We start from the raw sequence: 24212 nt of genomic DNA on the forward strand, positions 1-24212 counted from the left end.
ATGTGTAAAGGCAAGCTTAAAAAGCTTAAAACGTAGATTAAAAGCATGGAAACTGACTCTATGACTTCAAATGTGAAAGATTTCTGAAGAGCCAAAAGGCACAAGCCTTAAAGGGAAAGACAACAAATTTGGCGTTTAAAAGAAATCTGCACGAGCAAGGATTCCATAAAACAGAATTTAGAAAGGAGGTCACAGACGGTCACAGCCGAGGGGAGACTAAGGAGATATGACTGCTAAGTGTGACACGGTGTCCTGGAGGGGCTTCTGGAACGGAAAAAGAAAGTGGGTAAAAATGAAAAGCATCTGAATACAGTATGGACTGTAGTTAATAGTAATGTATTCGTATTGGTGCATTAATTGCAATGCATGTACCATAGTAACATAAGATATTAATAATAAGAAAAACCTAGGTGTGGGGTAGATAGAAACTTTCTGAACTATTTTTGCAATTCTTCTGTGAATCTAAAACTGTCCTGAAATTAAAAGTTTATTTTACAAAAAACAAACCACTGTCAGAAAAATTTTAAATGCATAATTAACTACTGCTTTCTATGCCTAATTTTAAAGAACTCCTTGCTAGAAACTATCCGAAATTCATCTGTTGAAACCTAACACCCAATGTGATGGTGTTAGGAGGCAGGGCCTCTGGGAGGAGATTCGCTCATGAGGCTGGAGCCCTGGTCAATGGGATTAGTGCCCTCATAAGAGAGGCCCCACGGAGGAGTGCCTTGAACTTGGACCTCCACCCTCCAAAACTGGGAGAAAGAAATAAATTTTCATTGTGTGTAAGCCCCTCCATCTGTGGTATTTTGTCATAGTAGCCTGAACAGAGTAAAACATCAAGCAAATTAATATGAAAATGATAATCCAATAAATAAAATAAGCGAGGCCCGTGAACAGGCATGGACATGGAAACTGGAATACCAAATACCCACTAGCTCCAGCTCCTCAGGCCTGGAACCCAGGAGGCGCACATACACACCTCCCACCGCCGGCTCTGCCGTACTGAACCAGGCCTACTACCGCCTCCAGGGAAGTTCTTGGTGGTGCCCCAGTAAATGGAGCTCTTAGCAGTGTGTAACATTTCAGCCTCGTGCGTGAAATCAGCCACTTCTCTTCGAGGTGTGTGTTCGCCTTCTTTCCCTCTCCACTCTCCATGTGCCCTACTGTAGATGCCGTTCCTCATTTAGGATTTAAATCTTACAAATCTAGTTTTCACCCTGAGCTATTCACCCCTGGTCTTCAACGAGAACTTATGAGAGCTTTTCCCCTGCTTTCTGCTGGCCCCTTGTCTTGTGTGACGATTACTCCTTGACATTCGAGCTTCTAACCCTGAGCAGCACACAGCAACTTCCCTTCGAGCTGTGAGGACAATTCGGGATTATCACATTACTTCCTGGGTCCCGAGTTATCACAAACAGGAAGCACATCCACTTGCCTTCCAGGGAGGCTGAAATCCACTACATCCCCTTCTTCTATCCTAACCCTCGTAGAACCCATCCCTGCGAAGCAGAAAATTCTTCCTAAAGGGAGAGGGTAAGTTAATAAATTACTTAGTTAATGCATGCTCTGGGATGAAAAGCTATCCTGTTCTTAATTAACAACAAAAAAAAGGCTGGCCTGACATTTTTGTTCAGGGTTTCAAATACAAACTTTTTCTTTTGTCTTTCTGTCATTTCCCCAAAACAACTCAAGAGTTCTGAAGCAAAAGCAGCCTGAGGATGCAGAGCCACCTGAGGATGCGTGAGATGCACGGGGAGGCTGCAGATGGTGCTTGGGGAGCAGGTCGAAACTCCTCTGTGTGCTTTTGTTCCTTCCCGGGGCCCCACAAGAGGCTGACATTTAGGTTGCAGTCAGATCTCCTTTATTGACCAAATCTCTGGGTCAAGTCGGAAGCCCTTTTTATACAAAGGCATTTCCCCCAAGTGCAACAGTCAATAAAGTAAATAACTTTTATCTAAATTTTAAGTGAGAGAAGTGAGGATAAAAATCAAGGAAGGGATACTGGTAACAAAGGGAAAACTACCCACTCAAGCAGAAGAACATCAATTTCACTTTCCAAAGAGGCTTATGGTTTTCAAAGATGGGGTGCTTTCTCACTGAAGAACAGCAGATGGCAGCATAACTCAGAAAAAGAAACCAGGCTTGTTTATTCCTTACATCAATTTCAAAGGTTCCTCATCTTCCCAGGAGAAAAACACCCTTTTTACTCAACAATTTGCTGGAGGAAAAATTATGGGCTTCAAGTAGTTGTAATTTCAGTATCCACTGGCTAAAAACCAAATATGTGAGCCCTGATTGGTGTGACTCTGTTGGTTGGGAGTCGTCCCGCAAAGCGAAAGGTTGCTGGTTCACTTCCCAGTCGGGCACGTGCCTGGGTTGCGGAACAGGTGCCCCGTTAGGGGCATGTGATAGGCAACCAGTTGATGTTTCTCTCTGAAATCAATGTTCCTCTCTTTCTCCCTCCTTTCCCCTCTCTCTAAAATTAAATGAGTAAATAATCTTTAGCAAAAAAATTTTTTTAAATGTAGGCAAAACTTTTCTAATACTTTACTCATCGTTCCCCCAAAGGACAACACTATGGAGGAAGACAGGCCAGGCTGATCTGTCCTTGAAGGTAACATTGGGTAGAAGAATAACAGAAGATAGTGTCATGTTAGTCTGAAAAAGTGTCCAGAATCAAGGAAAAAGCTCAACAACCAGGCAGTGGGTTGGTTCGGGGACCTCAGCAGCATGAGCTCTGGTGGCATTAAAGGGCCACAGCTCCCTCTGTATCTCTATGAAAGGTGTGAGTCTCAGGGAGGATGATCTGGGTGGCCCTTCACGATGCCTCCATCCTTGGACAGATCAGCTACAGCCAGGAGACCACGCATGAGGGGAGCCAGCCCAAAACACCAAGACAGAGCCACCAGGTGGATTGCTGTGTCTCTGGCAGCCATAAAAATAAGTTCTGCTGCCACCTACTGACTCCTTATTTTTCTGATGGCTCTCTCCCAAGAATGGTCCCCAAGGCCTCTGACCCTGATCTAGGGAAGGTCCATGGTCTCTCACTTACTTATCGTTCACCAGTTTCCCATGTTGGTGAATCTGATTTTCCATCGTGAAGTTGATCGTGGCACCGTACACGTGCTCACCGAAGAACACCTTCATTTTGGACTTGTATTCTTCGTCTTGAAAATACCGGATCATGTCGGGGAACCAAACTGTCAGTCCGTAGTAGCTGGAAGAGAGAAAATAGAGCATTTGAGCAGCTGTATCCCTTCGGCGAGCAGAGTCTGCCTTCCTGATTGGAGGTAGATAACACTCATTTTAAATGGGTTAATGTGGTCCATTGTTAGAAAATCTAATCATATAACATGGCCATATTAAACAGATCAGAGGAAAAAAATCACAGTCATCTCTATAGGTGCAGAAAAGGCATTTGATGAACAGACAACATTTGTTTCTGATAACACTACCCATAGATTAGGAATTGATGGACACTCCCTTAACATGTAAGAAAATACATATCGCAACTCAAAAGGCAAAGTCTTACCAATGGGGAAACACTAAAGACATTCCCACTAATGTCAGAAATGAGACAAGGACACCCATTGTCACCACGACTACTGAACACTATTTGCAGGTCTTAGCCAACTCAGTTAGACAAGAGAAAGAACATAGAAACTAAAAAAGCAAGAGGTAAAACTACTTCTGTTTGTAGATGATATGATTTTATACCAGGAAAGTTCAAGATAATCAACTAAAAAAATGGGCCATTAGACATATAAAAAAGATGCTCAATCCCACTCATAATATACAAAATGCAAATTAAAACTACACTGTGTTACCATTCTCACCTACCAGATTGTCAACACCCCCAAATTTTGCCAAAACATCCTGGTGGTGAGGCTACGGGTAAACAGGTGTCTCTTACACTGCTGAAAAAAGGACAGAATCGTACAATAACATATGGAGGATGATTGGTCAATGTCTAAAAAAACTGCTTATGGATTTACCTCATTTGAATCTATAATCCCTCTCCAGGAATCTATTCCACTGATGAACTCACACGGCACAAAGTAGCCCCAAACACAGTTACTCATGGTGGCACTGTCTGAAAACTCCCCAAGAGTCTAGCAATAAATCCCTGGCTGAAAGAAGTGAGGTACTTTTCTGTGGAGTGCGGTGCACCTGTGCTACACTGCTGTAAAGAGTGAGAAAAATCTCCATGTATTCGTGGGAGAGATCACCAGCATATGTTACGGAGTTCAAAAGCAGATGCAACGATGTGTTTCTCTGAATAAGAAAATGAGGAAGAAATAAGTATACATATTGGCTTAAATCTGCAAAAATAAGCACTGGGATGGTAAATAGGAAATAAAAGATGATTGTGTATAAGAGGCAAAGGGGAATATGTAGAGGTTGTTAGAGCCGAGTTCACTGGTCCAGGAAGTGTGTCTTTGGTCACGGGTGGCTGGCAACAAAGCAATATCACCGATGGGAATGTAAAATCTCCCTGGAAGTTTCTAGTTGATGACAGTAACTTACTGAGTACTTAAGATGTGCCAGAAACTACTGCAGGCACTATAACATACAATTAAACAGCCGCATGCTGCTTGCTGCAAGTGGGCCCCGAACCTTGCGTGGAAAGAAGGGTCACGTTATTTGAAGGTGAATGAAATGACTGAGGTGAGAGCTTGCCGTTTGGGAGAAGAGCCAGCTACTCACCGGTCATATTATATTTCATTTTCCGTATCACAGGGCCCATTATTGCAGAGTTTCCCCATCTTCCCTACTTAACATTCACAGTGGCGCTGATGGCTGCCTCCTCAGCACTCACTCCTGGCTCCTTCTCTGGGACGGGACACTTCATCTTCCATCAACCCTCAAGAAGACTAATGAGGCTGTCAGCTCAGAGGCAAATCCTCATGAGTCTAGAATCACCGGGAAATCACATGCCTTTGCCAGTGATCACTTTAGTCCAGTAATTATCCATTTTTGTTCTTCTTGTGGCACACACAAACTAATTACTAAAATTCTCCGACACACCAAAAAAATATATTTTTCACCAATCTGACCAAAAACATAGGTATAATTTTGATTCATTCACACTAGATAGCCATTGCTGTATTGGCTGTTATCTTTTTTTTTTTTTTAATTTGACATTCTGAGGAATAAGAGATCCATGTCCCTGACTAGATAGTCAGGGGTTCCACATTTTAAAACTTCCTGCTGCACACTGGGTGGACATCGTTGGTTTAGCCCTGGGTGTGTGGCACACGTCTCCTGAGACCTTTGTCACTGTTCAAAAGGGCGGCTCTGCAGACGGTCCTTGTGACAGAACGCCAAGAGGGGCACAGGCCTCTCACACTCACAGTGAGAACCAGCCAGAGGCTGAAACTTCTCCGGCAGCCCAAGGAATTCTTGTTACAAGAGTAAAAAAATTCCTCGTGGCAGACACACCTAGAATGGCTTGCCTGTTACTTGCAGCCCAAAGCATCCAATCTGATACAGACTCCATGAGTCAGAACCAATCATAATCCTCGATTTATGGAGGGGGCACGTGGAGCACAGAGAAGTCGGTGAACGTAAGCGAGAACTTACCTTAAAGCCATGGTGAACCAGACCACGGCCAGAATCAGCGTGTTCATCCGGTAGGGCCCCAGCACACAGTACAGAGCGTTATCCCAGACCTATGATCCACACGGGAGAAGGGCTGTTAAAGGAACCTCATTTCTCAGGCTTTCTAGTGAGTTGTCTAGGGGGTCATGGAGAGAATGGGCAATGATTATCTCCCAGAGTGGCGATTCTGTTCCAAGGAAAGCCTTTTCTCTTCTTACTGGCTGGCCTTGACTTCTAAAAGTCCTATAGCATCTTTCCTGGGAATACAATATTCCATGCATGTGAGTGGGGATTTCAAGGCACTGGACAAGCTTAAGTACTGAGTTCTGCCCCCTGCCTGCAGGAATGGGCTGCTATTGCAAACACTGCCTGACCACACACCCAGGCCATCCAGTCTCGGCAGGCTCTGGCCATCAGCTGCCTCGGTGCACAGCAGCCGACTGACGGGCCTGCAGGAGCCACTGCTCTGCAGAAACGGCCTTGCCCTTCGTGCAGACTTTCTCAGAAACCACTAGCAAACCTCGAGGGGCCATTTATCGCACTCACTCTTGTCTTCCTATGGATTATTTAAAAAGAAGACGCTCGAGAGAGATGTTTACTCAGACTAGACATTTTACCTACATTCAGAATCTCTGCCTTGGAAATGAAGAGCAAAGAGAAGAAACTAAGGTTTACAGAGTTTCCGGCTCACAGCAAGAGAGAGGGGGTCAAGGGGCTCACGCCCAAACATCCCCATGCAGGGCGCCTCTTTTCCATCGCACTGGCTTAGGTTGATGTGGGCGTTCAAGGCTTCTATTCTTCATCCACTGAGGTTACAGGTTTCCATAGACCCCTCCCTATCCACCCCACATCCCCAGTCATACCTGCTTGAATGTGGTCTTGAATCTGACCAGCCAGCGCTGGTACCAAGTTCCCGTTGAACTCTGGATCTCAATGAATTCATCCATTTGCTTGGGAGTTTTGATGTGGGAAACCTGTAAAGCAAAGATGAGCGAGAGAACTTTATCCCCACTTTGTATCAGACCTTTCAATTGTCGGTTAAATGGAACGGACGTTATTAATTCATTGAGGGCGAGAAGTGACCCTGCAGTTTGGTGACTCTTGACCAAAGATGCATGTGGCATCTGGTCGGGGTACTTATCCCACTGTAGTCAAAAATGAATCAGTCTTTTCACTCCATCATGCCTCTGGGACGTTAGTGGGCCATCATTCACTGAATCCCATTTGTATCTGATTTTCTCACAGTAGGGTTGCTGCTGCCTTAAAAGTCACAAGTCTATCCTCAATGGGTGTTAACATCACAGAAGTCTAGAACCTATGCAGGAAGTTGTGTGTGTGTGTGTGTGTGTGTGTGTGTGTGTGTGTGAAATGGGGTTTGCTATGTAGGACATTTTAAAAATACAACAGGATAAGAGAAAGTATGTCTTCCTTCTGTACAGCAAGGGAAACCATCAACAAAATGAAAAGGCAACCTACTAAATGGGAAAAATATTTGCACATCATGTATCTGATAACTAGTTAATATCCAAATACATGAAGAACTCATACAACTCAAAAGCAAAAAAAAAGAACTGATGAAAATGGGCAGAGGATCTAAATAAACATTTTTCCAAAAAAGGACATACAGATAGCCAATAGGCACGGAAAAACGGTGCTCAGCATCACTAATCGTCAGGGAAATGCAAATCAAAATCACAATGAGATATCACCTCACACTGCGACTATTATCAAAAAACAAGAAATAACAAGTGTTGGAGGATGTGGAGACAAGGAGACCCTTGTGCACTGTTGATGGGAACGTAAATTGGTGCGGCCATTGTGGAAAACAGTATGGAGGTTCCTCAAACCATTAACATTAAAACCACCATATGATCCAGCATTCCATTTTGGGTATTGATTCCAATAAAACAAAAACACCGATTCAAAAATATATATGCACCCCCATGTAGGTGGGGGAGTTAATCCGGGAAGGCTTCTGGAGGAAATGGACAAATCCTGGTAACCAACAGGACATCTTCATGGAAACTACCATTTAGTATTGTTTGAACTTCATAAACTAACAAGAAACAAAATTCAGGCTAAAAGCCAATGGGGGTAAGAGATGGGTAACCTGTTGTTTGTGGCCTTGTAGGCTGGGACAACCTTCTTGATTTATAATTTGCAACATTATCTCAAGAGCCGTAAGAACACCCCAGCTGTCACAACCAGTCATTTTATTTCTAGGCATCGACTCTTCAAAAACAAACCCAGAACGTAAAGAAAGGGGAAGGAACCGTTTGTGTAAAAGGCTCACTGCGGCAACATTTATGGTAAGAAGAAAATAAAATGGGAGACATCAATCTCTAACCTTAGGGACATGTTTAGGAAAACTGTGTTGATGCTCTTACTATTAATGTTCATTAAAAGGATGGTTATGAACACTATGAGACAACACATGGAATGCTTATGAGAGCTCTTAAGTACAACGTGTCTGTAAATACATGTAATTATGTTATTCCCACATGAATACAGCTAGCTTCCTTCCCTTGTTGAATAATTATCAGTGCCAAGAGGGATAACCATCAAAATGCAAAGAATTAATTACAATGCAGTGACAAGAATGTCAGGGGTTTTATTCATCTCATGACACATTTTCTGTGATGTGCTTGTATAAAAAATTATTTTTCAGCAAACCAAACCAGGAAAGTGGAGAGGACCCCTCTTGCTGGCACAGGTGGCCACACACTCACCGTGAACACCTTCTCCGGGGTCCCCTTAGCTCTCATGTTGGTGTCATGGACTTGCTTGAGAATCATCCAAGCTTCGTCATGCTTGCCCATCTGGCAAAACCAAGGAAGGAGACGTGAAAAACCCTCTGCTGGTTAGTGCAGATACCGAGTCTGAGGTGAAGGGAGGTGGACTTGTAGTGATGTCCACCTACAGTGTCTACGGGGCAGAGGAAGCAGAGGTGTCTCCTGCTCTCACCTGGGGCGGGAGCACTGGCTCACCTCTAGCAGGAACCGTGGGCTCTCTGGCATGAACCTCAGGGCCACCATGGACACGGTGCAGGGCAGAGCACAGACGATGACGAACACTCTCCAGCTGTGGTAGTGGTAATGGGTGCCCATGCTGAAGCCCCAGCCTGCAGAGAGGAAATCCAAGGATCTCAGACACTATCTTAGGGTGACCTTGAAGCACTGGCTCTCCAACTGCAGGGCACAAGAGCACCCCCTGGAAAGCAGGTTCAAAGGTGGACTTCCTGCTGTGCCCCAAAGCTTGTGATTCCACATCCAGGATAGGCACGGGGAGTCTGCATCCTTCCAAGCCCTGAGTGGGCCTGGGCTGACATTTACAGGCCTTCAGTGAGAGTGTAAACAGAGGCAACATCCCAACTCCTACACAGCCATTGAAATTCAGGTTAACAACCTATTCAATAACAGATGTTCTACCCCCTGTCCAGCACTGCACAGGGCCCAGCCTTATTTTCCCTTATTTTCCCTCTCCGCCCCCTCTCACAGAGAGAGGAGCCTGTGCTCACATGTGTGCACACACCATACACACCCCCACGATGACAATGGGCATCCTTGCCATGATCCCTTGATTTTAGTGGAAATTCCTGGGTCCTGAGACCCCACAGCAGGATCAGATGTCATGGGGTCCTGGCCTCACGGATCCCTTGCTTCATGGGAAGAGGCAGCTGGAGGAAAGCTAGAGCATGGCCTTCTATGACCAAATGTTTCAACAGAGGGTTCCTCTTACTGGGTCAAAGGGCAGAATCAGCTCTAGGTGATCCCAGCACACAGGGTTCATGAACACACTTCCGAAACCATTGTCAGTCATTATATTATTTTTGTTATTTAAAGGAAGCTGAGCTTCTCTTTTCAAATAAATTCTACCATCATTGAAGCAAAGCAGTGACCAGGTCCTATTCTTCTTTCATTATTCAAAGTATTTCCAAAATTCATTTTCAGAAATTGTTTTAAGAATCCACAAAACACTATTTTTTATGTAAAGATGTTATTCACTTTTGGAGAGAGGGGAAGGGAGGGAGAAAAAGAAGGAGAGAAACATCAATGTGTGGTTGCCTCTTACACGCCGTCCACTGGGGACCTACCTAGCCTGCAACCCAGGCATGTGCTCTGATTGGGAATTGAACCAGCAACCCTTCAGTTCATAGGCTGGCACTCTATCCACTGCACCACACTAGACAGGGGCATAAAACATTCTTCAAATATCCTCATGGGTCACAAATTTCCCTTGTTAGGGATCGGTCACATGATGGAAAGAGCCTGGAGTTTTGTAGTCCCACAGATCAGAGTTCAAATTCTGGTTTTCTCACATTGTTATTGCGTGGGTGGGTTTTCACAGCTGTAAAATGCAGGCGATGATTGATGCCTGCTCAGATGTGACGAGTGAGAACACTTCCAGCAGCCAACTCACCTGCTCGCAAGGTAGCTCTGATTTCTTTAGAAATAGCTGCTTGACATTCAGTGCCAAAGATTTCTAGCAAAATAGGTGAATATCAGCAGAGATCAGCAAAAGAACTGGGTTTTTTTTTAACCAAGGTTATAAACTAAAGAGACTGATTTTCTCATGCCACCCAAAGTATCTCTGAAGACCATTCCAGCAGCATTTTTTCAAAAAACAAAACTTTATAAATAAATGTATTGAGTTCTGAAGTTAAGAAGGTAATCATTATTTGACTGTAAAAATCACTATCCCACTGTCTTAAAAAATATCCCACAAGGCCAACTGCAGTGGCCCGCTGAAATCTTGAATTCTCTATTAATAATCCCCACTGTGCTTTGAGTGGTTCGTCTTGCTGTGGACTGCTAGCCAATATCTACTGCTTCTGCAGATACTTCTGACTCTGTCAGTACAACAGAAGGACGAGTCAGAGGGAATCCCAGACGGGGAAAGTGGAGCGGCAGCAGCTTTGACACACGGCACACACGTCATCCAACATTCACCATCAGACCTCTCATACAGAGCGGCTTCCTCTCCCTCCCATCTCGCTGGGGTTGGGTTGTCTGCCTTCATTTTAATTAAGAAGCCCTTCCTTTCTCCTGAGAGTAATACTGGGAAGATTAAAAACCACAGCCATATTTATTACTCACATCCAAAAACTATTCTGGCAGAATTAGAAGCAAAATGGACCAAAGCCATAGGGGCCAATCTCAACAAGATAACAAGGGAAGGGCAGAAGCTCGTGTTTATGAAGTATCCTGTCTCAGAAAGATTTTTATGATAATAAGTTTAAATTATCCCAAATCCAATATCCTTTCATGCCCCTATGGTTTTTATGGTGATTTTAGTAATCTGCACTTACCAGGTTTATGAGGCACATCCTCGGGGCCTTAAATTAATAAAATTAAGTGCTGAACTGCCCCCCTCCGCCTCGATACATGGGACGGCCATTCATTTGGAGACAGATTGCTCTGCTCATTGGTCCTTCAGCCTGCCCCACTTTTCTGTGTCAGGACCTCACCAACAGCTGGTGGAGCTGACTGCAATGAGAATTACTCTTCCATAATATATATACATTTTTTTGCTCCTGAGTTCCCAGAAAAACATTCTGAGTTTTGCAATTCTCTTTCTCAATGACTCAGTCACCCAATTCCTGGGGCCAAGACCTCCCATCACTTCGTTCCTGCAAAAGCAATTAAGCGGGTTGCACAAGCCGTGCACAAACATCAGCCTCCTCTCCGCAGTGACCCCTGCATTCGTCCTGCTATGGGCGTGGGGGGTGCGGTTGAGAGGATTAATGTCTTAGGCGTATTGAGAAATACCGTCAAATGTCTGCTTCGCTGCGGACAAAACATCTGGTCCTGGTAAAAGGAGGCTTAAAATAAATCATCACTCTTGTTTCACTGTGATTCACGTCTACCATACACTTCCAGGATGGGTCTCCCCCAAGGTAACGCCTGTTTCAGTTGAGCCAGATCGTCTAAGAGGCTTGTTTGTTTGTTTGTTTTACTTATTTAACAAAGTGTGTTAAGTGTTTATTATATGCCAGCCCCTGTGCTCAGAATGGGGTGGATGCTATATGTACTCTCATGTGGCTTAGAACTCAGTGAGCAGTCTACATGTTCTAGTGCTGTGGTCCTGCCAAGGACTGACACCACTCACAGTAGCCTATTTTCACACCTCTCCTTTTCTTCCCGTCTTACTCTATTTTCTACTCCCAACACTGCCTCCTATTGACCACCCATTTCCTTCTTTATTCTCACTTCTCTTCCCTCAGCTCTTCGTAAGAGGACTGCATTTTTAAATGCAGGATTTCATACACACATACAGATAAAAATCACAGATTTCATACAGGGATACAAATAAAAATCACCTTGTTCATTCGGGGTAAAATATCTTATCAAGAACCCTGCTCTTGACCAGTAGTGGTCAGTCAGCAGCTATGCAGCCCCTCTGCCATGGGGTCAGCATGCTCCCCATGTAAATGCTTTCATTGCTACCTGTGGATCAGAGACATCTGCCAGACTTTACAGGAAGGAGAAATGTCCACTGCATTACACCACTAAGATTTCAGGGTTTAGAGGGTTATCAAGCTAATGCCCCCAGCTTCATCCTAACTAATAGAAGAGGCATCGTCTACACTAAGACTTCTTTAAAAGTTATAGATGGAGCCTCTGTTAGCTCCGAACACACACAGGGCCACATTTAAAACAAGGACACCAAGAAGGTGAATGAGTAGAGAATGGTCGGTTAGCTTCAGCTACCCTATCCCTCCGCAGGTTCTAAACCACGGCAAAGCCTACACCCATAATCAGTGGTTTTCTGAAAATGACTCTGAAGGAGGCTGGTGGTATTTCTTGTCTGGGATACTGAGAAGTCATACTCAAAATCAAACTGATGCCTTCTCCCTACTTCACTTTTCACAAAACCAACAGTGAAAGTTCACATTGCCAGGTCTCTGCCTAGAAAATCTACTTTTACAATTATCTGGGATAATAAAATTGTCCTGGCTGAATCAGGACCTTGTCTGTAGGGGCTGCTCCACTTCTGTAGTCGTCAAGAGTACTGCAAAGCAGCCGGGGCTGGTGGGGGAGCAACAGGATTCAAGATCATGCCAGCACCATGACCCTGGCCAAAGCACCAGCTTTGTTTGGCTTCTGTTACCTCATCTCTAAGATGGGGTTACCAAAGCCTAACTTGTTGGGGGGTGGAGGGTTGAGGAAATAGGTGAAATCCTTCCAAATAAAAAGAAGAAGGGAAAGGAGAGAATCAGAAAGGAGGAAGGCGTGGGTTGGGAAATGGGGGAACAGGCTGTATTATTTTCTGAAACACAGGTACGGAAATCAGCAATGTGTCTCTAGTGGTGGAAGTTTTTTTTTTTTAGAAAGATTGAATTCATACAGAGGAACTGTGTGAATAAGGGCAATAAGGCTGAGGACAGAGAGTGTCACCGGGAGGCAGTGCCTTTGAAACAAGGCCTCTGGGGCTATTTTGAGCCACATGCTCACCGTAGTGCGGGATGATGCTCCAGGCCATGGCAGAGGCATAGATGCCCCCTGTCATCCAGAAGATGCCCAGCCAACTGAGGTGCTCTCCGCGCTTCTCCCGAGACAAGAATTCGGAGAAATAGGCAAAAACAATGGGCAGAGCTCCTCCAATACTGTAGGGGGAAAATGCCAGAAACAAAGAATCAAATCATACACTGAAAACGGTCATAGCAGAAACCAAGTTGCCTATACCCGACCCTTAGGCTCTGGGGCGAAACAACTGGATGAATTTCAAAGACTGGCCAGGGCAGTGCCAGGTTACATTGACCTTCTGCGCACTGACTTTACAACCTAACGCTTTCGAAGGTTGACTTCAGTCTAGTATCTTGGAAGTCAAACGAGAACCCAGTCCAGGGTTTTCCGGAGGTACCCCTCAGCGCTGGAGTTCCAGGATGGTTGGACCATTGGTCTAGGGGGGTCCAGCTGAAGCTCTGAGACTACATACCCTATGCCCGAGATGAGCCGGCAGAAGAGGAAGGCTCCATAACCCTGCACAAAGGAGGAGAGGGAGGCGAAGGAGGCATTGAGGGCCAGAGACATGCTGAGAACTCGCTTCCTCCCCAGCTTATCGGCCAGGCCCCCCAGGATGAAGGCCCCCGCCATCATTCCCAGGTAGACTATCAGCCCTGTCGGGAAAGAGAGGGGAGAGGGTGGAGAGAGAAGACAAAACATGAGAGACCATGCAGTGTTCTAGAAAACCCGACGCCCCCTTTTATACATCCTAGAAATTCTGTATCACCAACATAAAAGGTGGAATGCAACGGATGTTCGTGGCAAATTAGAAGTTATCTACGACTTCAACTTCTTGGGAATGCTATTCAAAAAGACAGTCTCGCATGTTTATACATCTGCATATATACTATCAAAGGTAACCAGAACTGGGTTTGATGTTTCTTTCTTAAATGCTACACTTCTAGATGCATAACATGCAGAAACAGGAAATGCTGTGATTTCATTTTTAAGTGAGAAAAAGTGTTTTTGCTGCAAATCTCCTTACCTGTGGGATCATATTTAAAGAGACAGGTGCTGGTACAGTTTAGGAAATGTAGTAATTAATATTGCAATAGCTCTGGTCCTAGGTGGGGCACTGGAAACATTAGGGTGAACACTGTGTAAAGCATATGATTGCCGACCACCATGCTGTACGCCTGAAACTAGTACAAAACAATTTCAAATGTAATCTATAATTGAAAACATTTTTAAAAGATTTTATTTATTTACTTTTAGAGAGAGGGGGAGGGAGTCAGAAAGAGAGGGAAAGAAACATCAATGTGTGATTGCCTCTCACACGCCCCCTACTGGGGACCTGGCCCACAACCCAGGCATGTGCCCTGACTGGGAATTGAACTGGTGACCCTTTGGTTTGCAGGCTGGTGCTCAATCCATTGAGCCATACCAGCCAGGGCAAATTTTTTAATTTTTAAAACTGTAAAAAGAGAGAGAGAGAGAGAATGTCCAGGGAGAAGTGGCAAAGTGGGTATGGAGAACACTGGGAAGAAAGAAAATGGTACAAATGAAAAACAACAATTGCCAACAAGACCCACCGCTTTATTAAAACACCCAAATTTTATTAAATATCCAAAAAAGACCTTTCTTAGCTACAGCCAGTTTTCATATTTCTTTCAGGAATGTGGAAGAGAGTAGCAATGAGCTGTTCTTTCTCAAACACATATAACTACTACTTGCCTTAGAATAAAATCAGTTCATTTAAGCTCTCGTATAAAAGTAGGCACTTTGATGGAGTTCCAGTGGAAGCCAGCATCCTTAGAGAGGTGGCAAATCTCCAGGAGCACGTGAATAATTCCTTCCTATTAAATATTGAGCGCTTACCAGTCACCAATGACCGTGCTAAGTATATATGGTATTGACTAAACCCGTGGAGGAAACTTTGCACCATGTCTTTCATGCAGAGAAAATGATGCAAACAAGTTTCCTGAGTAGCCCTGGCCCAGCCTTGACTGCAAATCAAGCAATGAATGCAAATTGTCTTCCACAGAAAGGACCTGCCAATGTTTTATTTATGCAGATGTGTGCCCGGGAGGACCCACAAGGAGCAAAAAACTGCAATGAGCTAGTTCAGCACTTGGAAGGTAGGTCCCCAAAAGGAGAAATTGAACTACGCTGTGCTTTCTCTTCCCAACAACAGATTGGTTTCATTTTATTTATTTTTATTTTTTTATTAAGAGTTCACTCTTAATGTGCAGCATATTCATAGTTTCAGGTGTGCAGTATAATGATTCAATATTTGTTTATATTGTGAAATGGTGACCCAAAGGAGTCTAGTTAACATCCATCACCATACAGAGTTACAGAATTTTCTTTTCTTGTGATGAGACCTCTCAGCAAATTGCAAAAATGCAAAATTGTGTTAACTATGGGCACCATCCTGTACATTACGGCCTCATGACTTATTTATCTTATAACTAGATGTTTGTACCTAGATACTCCCTCCAGCCACCTACGCGCCACTGCCTCTGGCAAACAACATGTGCTTTGCATCTATGAGCTTGGCGTTTTGTTTTGTTTGAAGATTCCACATATAAGTGAAATCACATGGTATTTGTTTTATTCTGCCTGACTTATTACACTTGACAAACATAATGCCCTCAAGGCCCACCAAGTTGTTGCAAATAGCAAAATTTCATTCCGTTATGGCTGAATAATATTCCATTTCTCGAGGGATGAACATTTGGGTTGTTTCAATACCTTGGCTATTGTAAATAATGTTGCAATAAACATGGGGGTGCCATATTTCCTTCTTTTATTTACTTTTTTAGATAAGTTTTTTTAAAGATTTTATTTATTTTTAGAGAGAGGGGAAGGGAAGGAGAAAGAGAGGGACAGAAACATCAATGTGTGGTTGCCTCTTGTATGACCCCTACTGGGGACCTGGCCTGAAACCCAGGCTTGTGCCCTGACTGGGAATCAAACCAGTGACCCTTTGCTTCACAGGTCTGCACTCAATCCACTCACCTATACCAGCCAGGTTCCTTCTTTTATTATTTTATTCCACTAAATGAAAAGAAATGACAACCAGGTATTGTCAAAGATTTTTATAAACTAGGATTTTCTTCACTCACTTGCAATGTAACTCTTCACTCTCTATATTGCTCAAAGTCACAAAATATGCTATTTTCTTTTTCTTTTCAGTATATGATATTACTTCATGAAGTATGCCTGTAAGTCTACACGTATTTACCACATGCCTGTTATTAGGTAGGCAGCCTTTCAGTTACTGGGGATACGATGGGGTGCAAACACAAGGAGATCCCTGCCTTTGTGGAGCTTACATTCTAGCTGAGAGAAAAGAGATAAACAAAGAAGTGAGTAAAATATATAGTAAGTGGGCTACTGGTGTTACAAAAAAGAACACAGGGGAGGGAAACAGGGAGAGCCGGGGTGGAAGGTGGCAACTGAAAATAAGGCGGATCAGGAAGTTTTCACCAAAATGGGGTATGTGGGCCAAACCTACGTGAAGCTGAACATGGGGGTATCTAGGGGAAACCGCCGAGCCTGTGCTCCTGGGGAGGTTTTTCTGCATGCTTGGAGGGCTCACAGTGAGGATTTCCCCCTCTCCCTGTGTCACCAGTTCCTCAGCCCTGAGCTTGGAAGATGTACTGAACCATTTCCCATTATATTAGGTCGCTGACGCTTGTGTTTGAGAAAATGAATCATGATCTGCAAACCCAACTCGTAAAATGTGTCACGCTGTATGGTAATAACCTGGGGATCAGTGTTCCCTGCTACCCTGTGAGTTGATCAGCCCGATCTGGCTCTGACCACCCAGGGTTTCCAACATCTGGTTCCCTGCAGACTGAATCTTGCTCAGTCTGAGCCATCGCGAGTTATGTCTACAGGACGGCCTTACTCACTGAGGAGGGTATCTTAAAACCATCTTCGGCTGCCCTATGATCCATCTCCAGCAAGAAAGTCTGAGTGAACCTTCTAGGCCAGTGGTCCCCAACCTTTTGGGCACCCGGAATTGATTTCATGGATGATGATTTTTCCATGGCCAGGGGTGGGGAGGGGATGGTTTCAGGATGAATCGAGCTCATTACATTCAAGCTCATTCCTGCTATGTGGCCCGGTTCCTAACAGGCTGGGGATCCCTGTTCTAGACCACCAGTTTGCAGTGCCAGCAACAAACACTGTGCCAGCTATTAAGCTACTGTCTCTCAGTCCCACAGCCACCCTTCCAGCCCCTGCTTTGTGTGTGCTTTGCCAGCCACTCCCCGCTAGGCCCTCCACCAGGGGGCACTAGACAGAAGCATAATGGTGAGAGAAGGAAGAAAGGGCCTGTGCTCTCGGTTTCATAAATCTCACAGCAGTCACACTTCCTCACCCCACAGCAACAATGCAGCAGCTGAATCCGGTTAGCAGAATCAGCCACACCCTGCCCTTCTGTCCTCACCCACACCAGCACCAGCCTGCCAGGGCCTGCTCTCCAGAGACCTGAGCTGTAGTTCCCTGAGGCCCCCTTCTCTGAGCTTCTAAGTCATAATAATTCCAATCTCTTCCCTTTATTCTCCCATTCCTAGAGGTGGCAGCAGCTCCCTGCATTCAAGGCCTCAGTAGACTTCAAAAAAAAAAAAGCATTTCAGTTGTCCAGTTAATAATTTTTACATTAAATCTATCTGTTGGAATAATTGGCATGATTTCCATTTCCTGAATACAACCTGACCCATCCAGATACGTAGAGAAATGGATGAATCTTAGAGGTTGGCTCCAAATCCAACCCCTGACCTTAATTGGATGAGGCCGCTGAGCTCCAGAGAAAGGCGGTCACTCTCCCAGCACCTAGCTGCTGGCCCAGGACCCTTATCCATGGCCCTTTGCGTCTCCTGGCTCCAAGCCTGGTGTTTCTCCTCCCAAACCTGACTGGGAGGAACTAGAGAGAACCCAAAATGCTCTTCTCAAAATGCTGTTGCAGAGGACCAGGATATGCTGCCCCAAAATATACCACATGTAAAGGGATTATTTTGAGCCCTGCCCCTAAAAGCAGACTTAAACTCAATCACCGGACTCTTATCAGCCCAGGCACAGCACCAGGAGGAATCTACATAAGAAATTCAGGAAAGCAACTTTATCTTCCATTCGTTTGCCTCATCTGTTTACGTCCCCACAGTCTGCCACCCATGAAGGCCGACAACCTTTTTCCTTTCTCTCTCCAGATGTGTTATTCTCTAGCTATCTGAGCCCAAGTTCTAACCATCCTCCCAGTTGCCCCTGTGCATGCGCGCTGTACCTGTTAATCAACTCTTTTTCTCTTGGTAATCAGTCTTTTGTCAATTTAATTCAAAGGGCCCTCAACCATGGAAACTGGGACACGGAGGGAAGAAGCGTTTCCTCCCCTGAGCCGTCTCTGGAGGCTATGAACAGGGAGAGGGAGCTGAAAAGATGGGCCAGTCCACAGAGAAGAGGAGGGTGAAATCAGCAATGCCTCTGCAATGGCTGGGCTAATAAACTCATTTAAAATCTGTCTTTAGCGAAAGGAATTAAGACAATAACTTTGGAAAATTGGAGTGCAATGGAGTTATCAAAAATTAACATTAGCAGGAAGCAAATGAGGGACTAGGAAAATAAGAAAGCTAGAAAGTGTATCAATTCTTCAGTTCCACTTGTAAAGCTCAGTGGCACAGGGGGGTGAGTTCCCCTAATACTCTTGAGCTTTTTTTAAAAAATATTTTATTTATTTATTTCTAGAGAGGGAAGGGAGGGAGATAGACAGATAGAGAGAGATAAGAGAGAGAGAGAAACATCAATGTGCGGTTGCTGGAGGTTATGGCCCGAAACCCAGGCATGTGCCCTGGCTGGGAATCGAACCTGTGACACTTTGGTTCGCAGCCAGCACTCAATCCACTGAGCTATGCCAGCCAGGGCTCTCCTGACCTTTTTTAAGGAAATTAAAAACCATGGTAGCTACTTGCAGCATAGGGAGGATGGGAATGAGGAGGAGGAGGTGACGTGGTGGGAAGGGCTTTTGACTGGTGACACCACCACAAAGGAAAGGAAGTGCCCATCCCAGGAAGAGGGATGACCCACACGGAAGATGCCCTGGAAGGCAGAGGCTGGTCTGGAGAGACCATCTGAGTCACAGTCCCGCAGGGTGACCACGGGCAACCAGCCCATCCGTCTCCTCTCATCACGGCTCCCGCTTTGTGAAATTCAGATAATGGTGCTCACTTGCAGAGCTCTTACGGTTATATAGGACAGTGGGCTGAGAGTATCTAGCAGGATGCCTGGCATAAAAGTAAATGCACAATTAAGTAAAAGTCACTATTGCTGTTTTAGAATTGGCAGTGGCCTGAGAAAGACACAGGATTAGAAAAATAAAAATAAGTTGGTGGTATTTTAAAATCAAACAAACTATATATTAAAGGAGTTTGAGGAAAGAGGATACAGACCAACGGAAGAAACTTATTTATAGCAGCATGCCTTTTAAATATATCTCCCTCGCTCCTTACCTGACAAAGCCAGATTCCAACAAAAAGCTCTTTTTGACTAAAATATTTTTCAAGTTTTCTCTAACAAGACTTTTTTGGGGAAAAAACTTTTCTAAATTTTTTGCTAACTCTTATTTAGATCTCTTAAATTCCCAGATTAAATGTCACCTCTTGAGAGAGGCATCTGTGATGTTTCAAACTAGGGCTCAAGCGACTTTTCCTATAAAGGACCAGAGAATAAACATTTTACTTGTAAAATGTCTAGTATAGCCCTTGCTGGTGTGGCTCAGTGGATTGAGTGCCAGCCTGTGAACCAAGGGGTCACCGGTTTGGTTCCCAGTCAGGGCACATGCCTGGGCTGTGGGCCAGGTTCCCCAGTGGGGGACCCTCAAGAGGCAACCACACATGGATGTTTCTCTCCCTCCCTTTTTCCCTCCCTTCTCCTCTGACTAAAAACAAATATAATCATTTTTAAAATGTCTAATATAACATGAATGCAAGGTAAGAGTTCCTCAAATTATAGCTCCTGCTGGTGGTAATGTAACCATTACACTTGGCTCTAAGGAAAGGTGACAGAGGCCGGAGCAGGCCCGGGGAAGTGGCTGACTCTCCAGCGTCACTTCCTTTCGTTTCTATGAAGAATCAACATGCGAGGAAATAAACCTTCCGACCTCGGTGCTATACAGTGGCCCACGGTGAACTCGAGTGCCAAGAAGAGGCAACACGGGGCACGGGAGCTGCATCAGGAACTGCAGCTGGGCGTGTGTTTCTTAAGGTCTCTGAGCAGACAGTCCCCCTGTCACACACTTGGGGGTTATCATGCGGACCATCTCACGGGGTCACTTCAAGATCAAATGAGAGCCTCCATGACAACCACTGAAAACCTGTCATGCACCATGCGGATGTAAGCAAGACTTTTGGGTACAATTCCTTGTTTTCTGTTCATGTTGGTCAGAATGTGTGCCAATATCCCCGCCACCTCCACGAAGACAAAAAGGAAGCCGTTTGGGGAGAGCTCCTTCACAGCACAATAAGCAAAAACCCTGACATCTCAGCTGCTCGGAGGGACCCAGGGTTTCTGTGCAAACCACCTACTTCTCTACCTGGCTGCACAACGGAATCACCGGGGAGCTGTTTAAAAAATGCCTGTGGCCACACCTCCCTTAATTATTCAGGCTTAATTACTCGAGAGCAGGGTGTGTGTGTGTGTGTGTGTGTGTGTGTAACAGCTCCTCAGTGCTGTAATGGGCAGGCAGGGTTGAGAACACTCATCTAAAGCAATGGTTCTACGTAGAGGTCATTCTGTGCCCCCGAGGACATTAGCCAATACCCAGAGACATTTTTGGTGTCATAACTGGGAGCTGGATGCTACAGGCATCCAGTGGGAGGCCAGGAAGCCTGCCAAATACCCAACAACAAACAGAACAGGGACCCCAGAGCAAAGAATTATGCAGACCAAAATGTCATTAGTGCATGCTGTTGAGAGAGGCCACACGGAGGACTGGAGTAAAAGAAAGTCAGCAGCCCCAATTGGTGTAGCTCTGTTGGTTGGCCATCATCCCGCAAAGCAAAAGGTCATGGGTTCAATTCCCGGTCGGGGCATGCGCCTGGGTTGCTGGCTTGGTCCCCTGTTGGGGTGTGTGCAAGAGGCAGCTGATTGATGTTTCTCTCACATCAATGTCTTTCTCCCTCTCTTCCTCCTCCCTTACCCTCTCTCTAAAAATAAACAAAATCTTTTTTTTAAGTTAAAAAGAAAGTGGATAGCTGACTGTACTATAGGAAATGGCTCAGGACTATCTCTGGTTCCACCGGCTCTCCAGAGCCTTGTCACTCCCCCATCAAGGCATGGAGTCTATTTCCCTCTCCCTGGAATGCGGAAGGTCTTTATGACAGCCTCAGCAAATGGAATGTACAGGAAATGACACTCCTGACGTATTTACTGAGCACATGTTTTGTGCCCGGCCCTGGAGCACCGAGTGGTCCCTCCGCTCAGGAACTGACACTGTGAATTCAAAGCTAAAGGAAAAGTGGCTCATAAATCAGAGGTTCTGCCCTGATGCTCACCTCGAATTTGCATGTAAAACAATGAAAGAATAATCTTTTGTGACAGCAGAGTAACACATCCATCTCTGAGCAGCTATGCAAATTCAACTCACAATGGGTTCTAATGAACCCACCCAGCTGACATCCTCAGTGTCTTCCACAGACTCCCGTCCCCAGGGTCCCCTGTTAGCTTCTAAATCACGGTCTGAAGCATAGAACTCCCTGTGCCTTCCCACTGCAAATGGTAAGAAAAACTAACAGCCAACAAAATATACTCCAAGTGGAGAGACCCTTCCAGGAAATCAAAATTCTGAATGCAAAAATGGAACTCTCGCCTGCAAGTGGGTTGTCCTGCCTTTGGTCAGCATAAAAACAGGACTAGTCCCCCAGTTCCAGCCCTAAGCAGTATTCTTACAACTATGGGAAGATGTTGGTATTAATTTGCTAAATACAGGCAGAGGATAAAACGGCACTAAAATCCTCTAACCACCACAGTGACTATGAGGGCTACATGAGAAATGCTGGTCTCATGACACCCTTCAATCATCCGCTTCCCCGACCCACTTAGACATTCATTTTGTTGACTACAAGTGGGGCCCCAGTAGTGCACAGAAGTCTATCTTTGCTCAGATGTCCTGCCTCTCCATCTTGGGCCGAGACATACCATCTTCCTGGCAAACGCTGAAAGCAAAATCACACAGATGTGGGCTGTCCAGATTAAGACCGTGTTCCCTTAGCTCCCAGCATTTGCCCTGGGAGACAGTAGAAGCATCAACCAAGCCGCTGCTCTGTTAACGAGGCTGCTGGGCACCAGGGTGGCAGGGAGACCAAGAGGGCATGAAATTGTTACTGACATTGCCAACTGGGACCAACAGGGACCCAGGGTTTCAGTGAGAAGACCACAAAACAAATGAACATCTTGGGAGTGCTTAGATCAATGGGAACAGTTTGTTTTGCATTGGGTTTGGGGGTTTGTTTGGTTTCGAGTCCTTTTAAAAACATCTATTCAAACTTAAAGTCACCTAGCAGAATTTTTTTCAATAATAATTTAAAAACTCTAGTACAGTTCTGCGGAGTTTAAAAACTCTGAGTAACACTCTGCTTCTGAAGTCATTGCTTCTGTTTGTGTATACGTGGTCTCTTTTGTTTTTTCCTACCAGTGGTATCGACACAGTTCTAATCATTTTAAATAGTCCTTATAGTTAAGTAGGAATGGATAAAACCATTTTTAACTCCCCCCCAGGATAATTCTTAATGCAGATTTTTGAAATGTTTCCATCCCAATTTTATTTATACTGACTCACATACTATAGCCTATAGGCTAAATCCTGCCCATGGCCTTTCTCTGTAAAAAAGTATTATTAGAACGCAGTGATGCCCATTTGTTTACATATTGTCTATGGCTGCTTTTGTGCTACAGAAGCAGAGCTGATTAGTGGTGACAGAGACCATCTGGGCCCACAAAGCCTAAAATATTTACTATCTGAGCCTTTGGAAACAATGATTGCCAGCCCTTGCTGGAAAGCAAGCACTGGGGGCCAGAATAGCACAAGGTACTTCATAGTGTGTATCCCTACAGTAATTAAATAAGTCTGTGTGTTAATACCTGCTTGTCCTGCTAGAGATACCTTCTTTGAGAGCAAAGGATTTTATCTAGTTCATTATTTTCTCCCCAGGGGCTAAACACAGAGACTAGCACAGAGGATACAAGTAACAAATATTTGTTGAATGAATAAGCTAAGTTGCTAGAGAGACTTGGAGGTGCTGAGGGCCATTAAGTATGTTTCCATCTTGAGTCGGAACCTGACTCACAGGAAGTTCTCAATAACTGTTGGTTTGCTAAACAATCAAGTGCACAGACTCTACATGCAGAGAATGGATGTGTTTTGCAGGACCATTAATGACCAAGACAAATGCTTGTCTGTGTTATAATGAATCTCTCCCGTGCCACGCTATTGGTGCCCATCCTTTCTCTAACTTCACAAAATCCTCTCTGCTTCAAGCCCTGATAACTGACACTTGGCTCGGAGGGTGCTAGTCTCATCACTGGTTTGCAGAGCTGGTCCTCCCTCCTGCAGAATCCATCTGTGCTTCACGACGTGGTTCCCAAAAGTCTGCAGGGGCTCCGTGGGTGTGCTCAGCCTGGCATTCATCCCCAAGACACACGGGCATTCGGCCCACAAACACTTATACATGAGACAAACCAGGGACAGATCAGATTCTGGAAGGACACACAGAAAAGTACTAAGTGGAAGAGACCCCTGGCCTGCCACTCACAAAATGTATCTGTCACTTGGATATGGAAGATGGTTTAACAGGAAGAAGAGAGAAGTCAGACTCTCAAGGAGGCCACAAGATTTGGAAAAAGAACTATGAGCTTGAGAATCAGACAGACCTGAGTAGAAATCCAAGCTCCGATACTCACCAACTATGTAAACTTGAGCCAATGAATTAATTTCTCTAAGACTAAAAACACCTTCAAGGCAAACTGTGTGGAAAATGATAATGTTGAAAGGGAATGGTGATAGATTTAAGGCGCCTAACAGTGACAGGGGCTATATCATTGCACTGCTCTTTCCCTTTCATATCTCACTGCCACGCAGAGAATGCTCTTCGGAAATTTCCACTT

At 44.8% G+C, this 24212-nt stretch overlaps 1 protein-coding gene across 5 annotated transcripts in view; it reads right to left on the reverse strand.

Moving 5' to 3' along the window:
- The window catches only part of SV2B (synaptic vesicle glycoprotein 2B), a 95102-nt gene that overhangs the window by 18408 nt on the left and 52482 nt on the right, over nt 1-24212 (reverse strand). For 4 of the 5 annotated variants that reach the window (XM_028502260.2, XM_028502264.2, XM_028502258.2 and 1 more), the window contains 7 exons: nt 13543-13723; nt 13059-13210; nt 8592-8725; nt 8334-8423; nt 6468-6578; nt 5587-5675; nt 3056-3220 (listed from right to left, as the gene is read on the reverse strand). In XM_028502260.2, the coding sequence (XP_028358061.1) occupies nt 3056-3220; nt 5587-5675; nt 6468-6578; nt 8334-8423; nt 8592-8725; nt 13059-13210; nt 13543-13723 (922 nt within the window). Of the gene's footprint in view, nt 1-3055; nt 3221-4778; nt 5013-5586; nt 5676-6467; nt 6579-8333; nt 8424-8591; nt 8726-13058; nt 13211-13542; nt 13724-24212 lie in introns of those variants that run through there. The other variant, XM_036013121.1, reaches the window with a different exon arrangement.

Source organism: Phyllostomus discolor, chromosome 12 (genome assembly GCF_004126475.2).
Source record: "Phyllostomus discolor isolate MPI-MPIP mPhyDis1 chromosome 12, mPhyDis1.pri.v3, whole genome shotgun sequence".
Classification (NCBI taxonomy): domain Eukaryota; kingdom Metazoa; phylum Chordata; class Mammalia; order Chiroptera; family Phyllostomidae; genus Phyllostomus; species Phyllostomus discolor.